The 12,739-nt window shown below is 33.1% G+C and overlaps 1 protein-coding gene across 8 annotated transcripts in view; it reads left to right on the top strand.

Moving 5' to 3' along the window:
* The window catches only part of ADAMTS6 (ADAM metallopeptidase with thrombospondin type 1 motif 6), a 299,242-nt gene that overhangs the window by 165,127 nt on the left and 121,376 nt on the right, over positions 1–12,739 (top strand). For all 8 annotated transcript variants that reach the window (XR_008618068.1, XM_055086592.1, XM_055086594.1 and 5 more), the window contains one exon: positions 6,253–6,399. Coding sequence is in view for 7 of the 8 variants with exons in the window: in XM_055086592.1 (XP_054942567.1) it covers positions 6,253–6,399 (147 nt within the window). In the remaining variant the exon portion in view is untranslated. The remainder of the gene's footprint in view (positions 1–6,252; positions 6,400–12,739) is intronic.

The raw sequence follows: 12,739 nt of genomic DNA, 5'->3' as shown, positions 1-12,739 counted from the left end.
CCTACAAATATGGTTTTTATGACTCCCCAGTTAGCCCCATCTACTCTTCCTCTGACAATTAGAACAGGTGTATATTCCAACAGTTTGCACCCTTACACCAATTGCTTATAAGAAAGTATTGTTGGTTTTGTCCCTCAGATTGTTGCACTTAACTTGGGAGAACATGCTCTACTCGTTTTAGGTTAGATCACTTCTTGTTGTCCCCTCTGTGTGTCTTTCCACATTCCTCTGATTTTTCTGTATTCAGTCAGCCTCCCACATACATTATGATATGGTGGTTTATGGTTTTAGAAGTTTCCCACTTTTCATTAAATGTAAAGTTTGTGGGGGTCTTTTTCTTATTTTTCTTATTGCTTTCGGGTGATATCTTAGAGGAAAAGGGAAAACTTTTTACTCACAATGTAGAAATAAGAGTGTCCTTTAAACTTTTGAAATAAATCAGAAGTACTAAGATATGAGAAAGGGAATTTCTGATCTTTCATTTGTTTCCCCTGGGAGATCTAGTTGAAAATCTTCAACATATAATTTATTTCCTGGGAAATAACTTACTTTGTTTTAATAGATTTGGGGCTTCATTTTCTGAAAAATTAAGACTAATTTTGAAGTACTTTAGTTTCAGGATTACTTAGCTTTCCATAATTGGGTATGTTATCCTAATCAACTACAAACCTCTCTCATTGAGTTTGATTTTACCTTATTTATAAGCTAATAAGTTAGCTTATTACCTGTGCATGGATGCTAGCAAAAGACATGAGATTCCTGGATCAGAGACTTCAGCACAGCAAGCAGCATAAGCATCAGCATATTTATTTTGGTTCCTTTTGGCCCCAAATCCCACATGGGCAACACAGTATGGCCCAGATGAATGCCACACATGTAGTGGGTTTGCATCAAAACTGAGAAACACTGAGCTTGGGGACTCTAATACTTTTATAGCAAGTAGTAAGGAAACGTGCTTTGTCCAGGGGGAGATGTTACCTCATTTCCTAAAGTTGTCCTGAGGAATGGCCTGGGTTAAGAGCAGGCCTTGCCGACTTGGCATACTCAGCAAAATGTGGGGGAATCACAAGAGGCCTAAGGAAGACTTTCTCTCCCGATTTTCTCTCTTTCTCTAACCCTCCACAAATGAGAATCATTGCCTAATCTATTAATTTTATTAAAATTAAATGATTAATTTTATTAAACACATAAAACCAACCATGGAAGTATTCTCTTGTTACCACTATTCACTCACTGGGGTGGGCGCCAGGTTCACCAAACTCTCTTTTGTTCTTTTTTTTTTTTTTTTAATTATTATTTTTTAACTAAAGAGCAGAGAGTTGAGTTTATTTTCTATCTATCTATCTATCCTTATTTCTTGGCACAACATCATTATCAGTCCCAGCAAGGATCCTTTTTGTTTCATATATGTGCATATATTTCTATATTCCGATTTTCCACTCCGATTTCTTCCCTCCCATAGATAACTCCTGTAATAAATTTGATATCTATATTTGAATTCATATGTATCCCTGCAAAATATTGCAGGTTGTTTTATATATGTCTGTGTTTATTTTTTAACTTTTTAAGTTTGAAATGTTTTCAAACTTATGGAAAAATTGGTACAGTAGAAAGATTTCCTATGTGTCCCTGAGTCAGATTTAAAAAATTGTTAATATTTTGCAACATTTCTTTCTCTCTCTTTTTGTATATGTACATGTATTTTTTTCTGTACTATTTGAGAATAAGTTGTAGACATGTCCCCTATACCTAACTATTTCAGCATCCGTTTCCTGAGAAGAAAAGATAATCTCTTACGTAAGAGTATAATTATCACATTAGAAAGTTTAACATTGATACACTACTATTATCTGATATATAGTCCTATTCAAATTTCCTCTCCCAGCAATATTTTTATAACCTTTTCCCCCTCCAATCCAGTTTCTGTTGCATTTGGTAATGTCTCTAAAGTCTTTAATCTGGAAAAATTCCTTGGCCTTTCTTTGTTATTTGATAAGATATATGTAATTTTTGTTTGCATGTATGATATAGTGCTATAGACCTTGTTCCTTTTCTCAATTTTTTCAGTGTTTTTAAGATCTACCTATATTTATGTGTAGACATCTATCTTGTTTGTTGCTTCCAACTTCTGCTTAGTATTCCATAATATGGATCTGCCAAAGTTTATTTATCCATTCCCCAGTGACGAACACCTAGATTGTCTTCAACTCCTTGCTATCATAAATAATTCTGTCATGAACATCCTCATACATGTTCCCTTTGGGAATATTTCTGGGATATCTCTCCAAGAACAGGATTGCTGGGTCATAATGTTTCCTCTATTTAATATGACCAAATACTGCTGAATTGCTCTCTGGAACTGCTGCCTGACCACACTGTAACTGTTGCGTGCTAAGATCCCAGTTTTTCTACGCCACTGTCAACACTTAGTCCTAGGTAACATTCTAATTTTTGCCAGTATGATGGTTTAAAGTAGACTTGTTTATTTTCTCTAATCACTAGTAAGTTTCATTTCTTTTGACAAACTCCTCACTGATAGAGTTTCCTCAGGAAGGAGCTTATCTGTAATATATGTGTATATATATATGTATATATATATATACATATATATGTATATATATATATACATATATATATATACATATATATGTATATATATATATACATATATATATACACACATACACACACACACTCTCTCTCTCTCTCTCTCTCTCTCTCTCTTTCTCCAGCCTGGTCAGTGTATTAGAGGGATCTTTTGAAGCTGATGTCATGAACGTCAATTGTAAACTCCCATTTCACTTTGTGTCACTGTTAGTGAACTAGTTGACATTGGTCAGGTCATTTCTGGGATTTCTTATGTTTTAAATATAAGCTGCAAAAGTATACATTCTCTTAGACACCTGAAACTGAAATCCTTAAGACAGCTATCTGCATCTGACACTTAAACTATAAAGATTGTAAGTAGAAGTAGAATTTAAAGTTTACTTCTTCAGATACTTGAGTTCATTAGTTTTTAAATCTTTTCCCTATATACTTCTGAATTTTTTTTAACATCTTTATTGGAGTATAAGTGCTTTACAATGGTGTGTTAGTTTCTGCTGTATAACAAAGTGAATCAACTATACATATACATATATCCCCATATCTCCTCCCTATACTTCTGAAGTTTTAAAAACTATGTACCCCATTGTTTATTTTTCAGTTGATGTCTAAAATTTTTTATGTCTAAATAATTGCAAAGGATAGAATTTCTAGAGTACTGCAAAAATTAGTATGTAAAAAATAAAAACCTCCTTTAAATATACCTGATTGAATCTAAATGCCATAGCAATTTGGTAACCATCATTACGCATTTTAAAAGTACACTAACAGGGGACTTCCCTGGTGGTCCAGTGGGTAAGATTCTATGCTCCCAATACAGGGGGCCCAGGTTCGATCCCTGGTCATGGAACTAGATTCCACATGTGGCAATGAGGATCTCGCGTGCTGCAACTAAGACCCTGTGCAGCCAAATAAATAAATAAATTTTTTTAAAGATTATTAAAAAATACACTAACAGCTTCTTTTATAGCCAAAATTTGCATCTTTTTTCCCTCCTTTAACTCAATATGTCTGCTCTTCCTTTCCCTCCCAGAATATCAATCCTAATGTATATTTTAATATGTCTTAATATACTTTTAAAATGTTTTTATGCTTAAAAGTATTTTTAATTATATCAAATATCTCTGTAACAAAAAAATTTAAGTTGCAATTACATTTTTAAAATTTCCTGTGATCATAAACATTTTTTTCTGAATTATATGTTCATTATATTACAATTATTAGTTAATAATTGAAGAATTAATTAGAAGAATATATACATATTATGAATTTTAATAATTAAATATAAAAATAAAGTTTTTGTTAGAAGATGTATCTTTAAATGTATATTTTCAATTACTGCCATTACTTCATTAGTGCTAGAATGAGGCAGGATTTCAGCACCAATTCAGTTTCTTTATTTTGTTTCTATAGATGTGAATGTTGAGAAAATTGGATCACATAAGTAAATAGATAAGATGAAAGGAATTTATTATAGAAATATCACTCAGTTCTTTGAGCTTCTTTTGAATTCGTTGTCAAAACGTAACCATGGTGATCTATCATCAAATTTTTTAACAACCCATCAGCTATTAATTTGATTATATCTTCCTATAAACTTGATGAAAACAAGAAACTACATATGTTATTTAATCAATAAAGTCATTCTTTTTCTCAGTGCTGACCCTAAATGTTTCCAGTTGTCTCTTTCCTTGACACCCATTTTTTATAGCCAAAGGCAATGAACTATTGTAAAATTATGGATGACTGAAAGATAAGTATTTCTTTTATAACATGGGAGAAATATGATTTCAGAAGAACCTTTCCTTTTTTTTTAGAAAAGAGTAAGTAAGGAAGTTGGGAATCTCAAAAGTGATTTTCTGAAAGCTATCTGTGCCTGCCTACAACTATCTTAATATTACTCAGAGATTTGTATGAGACTACTGCTAAAAGGAAATAATATTTTTTAAGCTATCAGTATCATCATTTGAAAAGAATCATAGTAGTAATCTCATCATAGAATCAACCTTTGAGAGAAATGTAGAATATTAAGTTTATTGAATTATAAATTTATAGTAAGGAATTTTTAATGTAAATCTATAGCTGTTTGTTTTCACAGAATATATGTCTAATTCAACAAACAGTAAATTCCACCATTATGTTCCTAGAAAAGGTTGACTTGAGTGTGTTGATGTCAAACACAAGAAGACTAAGTATTGATGTTCTTGGAAGGTTATTTGGTTATTTGGAAGGGCTCTCATATGATTCTCTTCCTTTGCTTATGTTAGTCCCTATACCTGAATTATTAGTTCCTCCTCCCTCCTCCCGCCATACATGGACATATTTTATGTCTTTATTATAGCTCTTTTATATTGTATTTATGAAGGCCAGTTCATTCACCTTCCTAAACATGTCTCAAATCTAATCCCACTTCTCTATCCCGTGCCCTAGTTCAGACCTACATCATTTCTTAATTGGTTATCATCTTCTCTCTGCACTCCCTGGCTCTATTCTCTTTCCACTCTATTGTTTCCACCACAGAATTACTATAATGATCTGTCTAAAATACAGGTCAATTCCATATTTTCCTACTCAGAAATCTTCAGTTGCTCTTTCTGACAAATCTTCAAAGTCTGTACACTGCCAAAAGTATCGATATTTACTTTCATTTATTATCTTGTGATTATCTGTTCTCAACTATCTCTCCAAATTTTTCTCCAGCAACTATACTTATCTGTATTATACTCATGTCACACAAATTACTTATTCCCTTGAACACATATCATGGTGCATTTATTAGAATGTCACAGTGGACACAATAAGGATTTTTTTAGTGATTTTCACCTAAACTTCTGGCTACTTGTGATGAAAGGCTTAAATTTATTCATATGCAGTAGGTAGATCCTTTACAGAAAAATTTTATGATTTATCATTGAGATATGTTTTTAAATCACATTGATAACACTAAGCATGGCTACAGGACACAGGAAAAAATGACAAAGAAAAGCTTTAAAAAATTAGGGAGGCCATGGTAAAGAAAAGGCTATATTCATAATCCTTAAATGTATCAGGATTTTTCAAAAGGTGTTTTGAAGACACATACACACACAAACATAAATTACATAATGTATTTAATTCTCCTTTATCCATATTAATAAGAAAAAGGACTTTTATGTTTGGCCTATAACCTAGAACTCTATGGGTCATAACTATCTTTTCATAATTCCCTTTTGGATTCAGCAAGTGAGGTAGCTTGAACTCTAGCATGTTAGAGGTAGGTTCTACTAACAATTTCAACACTTATTAACTGTGTGATCTTTAATAGGTTAATTATCTTTAGTAAATCTCAGTTTTTCTCATCTATAAAGTTAGAATTAATATATATCCCCTCTCTGTTCAAGGAGAGACTGTATCATATGAGATAATATTTGAGAGTATATGATAAACTTAAAGAGATTTAGAAATATATTATATCATTGAATTGTTCCTTAATCTCTTTAACATTAATTCTATATTTCCTTAGAGGATCTGGTCTATCTTGATGGAAGCCATATGTTGATAAGGCTAATAAATTATCAAATAAGGAAATAAAGGATGTATTGAGGGTTTGTTTTATTTTTTCTTATTTTTTTCTTTTATGTTTCTTATGTTTCTTCCTTGTTAAAACAGTTTTGGTATGAACCATGATGGAATTGGAAATTCTTGTGGGACGAAAGGTCATGAAGCAGCAAAACTTATGGCAGCTCACATTACTGCAAATACCAATCCCTTTTCCTGGTCTGCCTGCAGTCGAGACTATATCACCAGCTTTCTAGAGTAAGTAATCTCTGGAGAGTGATGATGAATTGCTCCAGAAGTAAGCCATTGACAGAAGCCTAATATGTAGTGCTTCAAACTTTGCATAATGAGTAACTTTTATAGGGCCCAGTGTTCCCATATTTCAGGCTGTTCCCAAAATACTTTACTATATCATTGTAGCAAATTTTCTCCTGCATACTCAAACAGAACACAAACTGAACAGATTAGGGGAACTGAAGCGAGGCTGTAAAAGGGGTTGATGATGTGAGTGTTAGAAATGTTAAATAAATGGGAAGCGATATCAGAAAAAATTTAGATTTATATAATTTAATAGCGCATAAGCCAAGCTTTAATTCAGTGATTACATATTTCATTTTGTTGGTAAAAAAACTAAGCTCTATAGGAATGCCGAAGTATCTAATAGTAACAAACAACAACAACAAAAAACCAACGCCCAGGAAATGAAAATGAGAAAATGAAAATTTGTCTTTGAAAATTTATTATAGTGACTCATCTTTTCTACAGTTTGAGAACTTCTTTGCTGGTCCTTTAACATATATTCCAAGAGTCTGGTTATTTAAGTATGAAGAATATAAATTAGCTCAGGTATAACGATGTTTAGGAAAGCAGATGTTTTTCCACATGTCATCTGCATTGGACTCCAGGATTAGACTTTGGAAACTGATAGACTTAGGTCTCACTTCCTAACAGTGTGACCTTGGACATATTACTTAACCTTCCTAATATTCAGTGACCTCATTTGTTGAGTGAGTTTAGGTAGTAATACACACATCATCAGGTTGTCATGTAAATAATTATGTATAACACTTCAATGTATATAAAACATTTAATAGACATTCATTAAGTGGTATAGTATTATTTTAAATAATATCGAGGTTTTAAGCACTATTGCTCTATCATTACCTTCAACTATTTTGTGCCATTTTTTTCTGAGGAGGAGAGATTAAATACTTTGTGAAAAAGTGAGTCATACATAAAGTACAGGCAAGCAACAAAAATTCTTTTTAAAAATTGTCTTTGTTCAAAGTTCACCTCAGCATGATTATAGTGTAAAATTTTAGAAATTCAGATAGGTTATGTAGGGCAACATTATTCATTAAAAGTTTGGTTCATATCTGCTAATAGCCAGATTATATTCTTAAAACTTATAGTTACATATTTTTAAAAGCCCCAAACAAGAGATTTTCAATTACCTAGCACAATGCTTTACTCAATCAAAGATCAAAAGATAAATGTTTACAATGGGCTCTTTTGAATTAATTAATGTGATGATGAAATTGAAGGAATTGGAAATTTATTTTAGAAGGTAGCTCTTCTGAATAACCATACTATAACCTAACAATTTTTAATGTTAGTAATAGATAAATTATAACACTGTACTTGCCTTGTGCCAAAACTGGGTAAAGGGCTATAAAGATAGACCACAGAGAATTTGTTTGACATCTTTTGGTAGTTATTAACAGAAAGCACTAGCAATATCATTTTCTGAGATTTTTTTTTTTGTTTTTTTGTTTTTTTGTTTTTTTTTTCCGGTACGCGGGCCTCTCACTGCTGTGGCCTCTCCCGTTGCGGAGCACAGGCTCCGGATGCGCAGGCCCAGCGGCCATGGCCCACGGGCCCAGCCGCTCCGCGGCACGTGGGATCCTCCCGGACCGGGGCACGAACCCGTGTCCCCTGCATCGGCAGGCGGACTCTCAACCACTGCACCACCAGGGAAGCCCTGAGATGTTTTTAATGAGATCATATAACCTAAATATTAAACGTTGAAGATCTACTCTCCCCAGAAATCAAGCCAGTCTGGAATTTCTCCCTTGACTTGGCTCATGTTTTTATAATGGAATCTTAGTGTCTACCACCAGAAAGACAAACTGTATGCATGCTCAGTATTCCTGTGCATTTTTGAAGGCTTTCCTCCGCTTGCTTTTTTTTTTTTTTTCCAAGTACCATTTCTCTATCCTCTATCCTGTTTCTATTGCACAGCCCATTTTCTAGGACAATCTCTGTATACTAAATACAAGGACCGGTTTTGATCTCTTGCCAGACCCTGCCTAGTTAAAGCTCTATGAAGGCCGTTAAACTCCAAAAGAGAGTCCCTAAATTGCTGATAAAATACAGTCAAGAAATCACCACTGGTTTTGTCAGAGATGTAAAATTATTACTAGTTGAAATAAAGTGTTCGATTGAATTAATTGAAAGAATTAATCCAAAAAGCATTATGTAAGCCTTATTGCCTCTTTGCATTTTCTATGTGTAAGCATGATTAGTGTTGACAGGGTTGTAATGGGTTTAATTATCCTGTACTTTATAAAAATATTTCTGTTGTGCATCCTCATGGGAATGCTCACAAAGTTAAAGCCATTAGTAAAAGATAGATGTGAAAGACAATGGGTAGAGATTTGGGGGAAAGTTGGTGCTTTTTTTTCCTTCTTTAATAGTAAACTGAACAACTCTGATTGTAATCTGACCAAACAATAAAGTTTTTTTAAACACAAGGCCCTTTAAAAAGGTCAGTTCACTGGAACACAAAGACATAATAGTAACTTTCTTGAATTTCTTTTTTCCTCTTTATTAATGCAGTGGACTTAATTGCTTTAACAGCTATGTGTGATATTTTAAAAAATACAGTGATATTTTGATCAGGGATTGAGATTACATTTATGTTTTATAGTTGGCTCAAAAAGAGTCATAACATTTTATTTTAGTTTCTCTTCTCAAGAAAAAGAAATCTTGAAAGATGAATTGTTTAGGAACTGCAGCCCAGCCAACAGAATGCATACTTTTCTCTACTTAGTGACTGTATAGGCCAAAGATGATGGTGGATTTTAACAATGAGCTTTCTATGATTTATAGAGATTCACTATTCACTATGTTCAACTGAAAACAGTTTCATGGCCTTTAAATGCCAATAGAGTAAAAAGTCTCTCGTGTCATTCTGAAACACTAGGTGCTATTGATCAATCAGGAGATGGTGTTTACCAACTCCCAATATTTTTTTTCAGATTTCTTAAACTCGGTGATTCAATAAGTGGTTCATGAATCGCCCAGAAGCCGTCCTGATTAAATAATAAAGAACCCATTACCGTTAAAATGGACGTGTTATGCCAGCTTCTGATGTTTTCGACGACGGCTTTGCAGGTAGTGTCCTTCCTATCTGCCTGCGGGACTTATTTATTTATTTATTTATTTATTTATTTAGAAACTAGAGAAGATGAACCTGGTGTTATGGCTCCCACTCATTGATGTCTGTGGGCTAATTTACCAGGCAGTGGAAGGCAGCCAGAAGTAATTTAGGCCAGTTTTTCATACATTTTCCACCACTCAGTGGTAGTACAGAGTAATTTCATATAGTCTTCAAATATCCTGGGGCCTCTGTGAATCAACTCTTGCTCTATTTAAATTAAAGTCTGTTATATTGTTTGAACTGTCAGAGATCCATAGCAAAATTTCCTACAGTTCCAAATTAAATACAGACTAGCCATTTTCACAGAAAGGAAGGAAGCTGAAAAAAAAGAGAAGCAACATTATCGTTGAAGATAAACTAGGAAGAAAAGTACAGCTGCAAGAGAAGTGATATAAGGTGAACAGGACAAGCAAGGTGGTTACAATTCCTCTATAGCAATTACCTTTGAAAGTCGCTATCAATAATTTATTAGAGAGAAAACAAATTTTATAGTTGGGACCTCTTTTTTATGTGGAACCCCAAAACAGATTTCTCCTTCCATTTATCTGACACATTTTGGGACTTCACTCTAACCCATAAATATCTTTGATAAGTCATAACTACATATGGAGAAAAAGAGCATAACTTAGTAAACGTTACTAGTATAGTGTTTGTATATTGGAAGCCTCAAGTTCAGTTGTATTCAAGCATCCTAGTCATATAGAGGTCAAGAAAGAAAGGTCTGACTTAGAGTAACTCATTTTAGAAGGTAATAATATTGTTAGTTTTGTGAAGATTTATAGAGCAGTTTATGAGAATGTAGTAGGTAAGACACTTGACTTGCCATAGATGAGTTAACCTAATTCATTTGTACTTAATTTAGGTATATTAGCACAATTTTGTGGGAAAAAGTAGGAGATGGTATTATCTGTTAACTTTTTGTTGTTGTTGTTAAGAAACTGTTAAGATATGTACAGGGTTATATAGAAAGATTTATTTCTTAGATTGACCCACTGTGTTGTAGACTGAAGGTCTGTCCTTTATAGTATAATTGTTTAAGTGAAAAATAAATCGAAAATTTCAATTAGGAGTATGTCTTCACGTGTTCTGGAAACAAAGCCAACAGACCGTATTTTACATAAGGATTTGTAAATTTTCATTGAAGACTCATCTCTGGCTCATATACCGATTTTTAAGGCTAATTTTTGAACTGTGTAAATAAGACTTCTCTAATTAGAAGTAGAATACATAAAACATGACTATGCTATCATACTGCAAGGATTCTGGAAATGTAAACATACTTTGATTTACTAATTTCATAATCAAGGGAAAAGCATGTTCTCAAACTAATAGACATTTTTTTGCCTTGTCTTAGAAGCATAAACAAAAGTAGGGTGTATTAATTCAATAATTACCTATAGTGCTGTAGATATTAATCAGGATTGGGCTTTTAGTTGTGAAATATATGCTGCTAGGGAATTAATCAGAGTTCCACTTTTTATGTATACAGTTTTGTTCAGTACAAGTATATCTATGCTTAACAACAGTATGTTGTAATAACATCTCATATATGGAAACTACAGTGTTCTTCATTTCATTTATTAGTGAGTGAGGTTTATGTTTTCTAAGTGAAAAAATTCACATATGACACCAGGGCACAAACCAGCTATACTTAAAAGTGGCATTTTATGAGAAAATTCAAGATGATTTATATATAATATTACCACTATTAATTTGAAAATAGTAGCATAAATAACCCTAGGCTCAGTATTATAAGAATTGTATATTGATTAACTAGAACCCTAGATTAAATAAAAATTACTCAGAACTTCTTTTTGTTAAAAGGAAACAATTACAAAATATAAGAAAATAATTCATATCTAATATTTTTAAGAAAAGCATTGGTACCAGAAGACTATACAAAAATGTTTATATCAGCATAATTTGCAATTTCCAGAAATTAGAAGTAACTTAAATGTTTATTAATAGAAGAATGGATAAATAACTGTGGCATAGTCTTAAATGGAATATCAGGGCTTCCCTGGTGGCGCAGTTGTTGAGAGTCCGCCTGCCGATGCAGGGGACACGGGTTCGTGCCCCGGTCCGGGAAGATCCCACATGCCACGGAGGGGCTGGGCCCGTGAGCCATGGCCGCTGAGCCTGCGCGTCCGGAGCCTGTAAAAAAAAAAAGGAATATCAAAGAACAATATAAATGAGCAGCTTACAGTTACACACATCAACATGAATGTGTCTCACATTCATAATATTGGGCAAAAGAATAAAGTCACAGAAGAAAACCTACAGTATGACTCCTTTTATATAGAATCCAAGAGCAGGCAGATGAATAATTGGGAGATAAATAATTACTGAGAAAACCAAAGAAATTATTATTTTAAAAATCAGAATATTCGTTAATTCTTGGGGAAACAAAGAGGAGTATGATTGGGGTTGAAAACTGAGAAATTTTCTAAGGAAAAAAAACAAAGAAAAGCACTCCTAGGGTTATGTATACATCTCTCAGATTCATGTCCTCTACCTTCCATACCTATATCTGTGATATTTCATTGTAATTGATGGTACAGAGGCATGAACATATCCAGAATTATTATCTTCTAAGAGTTAATTAATAATTGTGGTCTATAGATTTAACTTACTTGAAAGTAGCAGGAAAGTGGCAGACAAGTTTTAGTAACATTATGCAAAAAAAAATATTTTCGTAGCTTAACCCTCAGTTAAGAATTAAAGTATGAAAACTATCTCACCCCCCAAATACTTTAATCAAGGTTTTACTGTATGTAATGTTTATGGTTACTAGAAGGAAAATATGTAGTACATTTTCTACCCAAAATGTACAAACAGTTTAAATCAACCTTGCACGTATCCCACACTTGCTATCCTGGAGCCAATACTAGTAGGTAAGACGCTTGACTTGCAAGCATTGATATTTTGTACAAATATAGCCAAACCCATTTTAAAAGGTCTTTGTTGATGCCATATTCCTAAATACATGTTCATTATTTAAAGATCTATATAATTTTTCACTTATTGTATTTCATACGGTGTTTTGTTCTTCTGCAAAAATATACTGGAAGAGAGAACGAGACGTCTAGATATTTAACTAGACCACATTAATATAAAGCAATAGTTACTTCCAAAGAATTGAAATACAAATCACTT

Source organism: Physeter macrocephalus, chromosome 8, assembly GCF_002837175.3.
Source record: "Physeter macrocephalus isolate SW-GA chromosome 8, ASM283717v5, whole genome shotgun sequence".
Lineage (NCBI taxonomy): Eukaryota > Metazoa > Chordata > Mammalia > Artiodactyla > Physeteridae > Physeter > Physeter macrocephalus.
The sequence above is the reverse complement of the archived record's forward strand: the minus strand, read 5'-3'. Positions and strand labels throughout refer to the sequence as shown.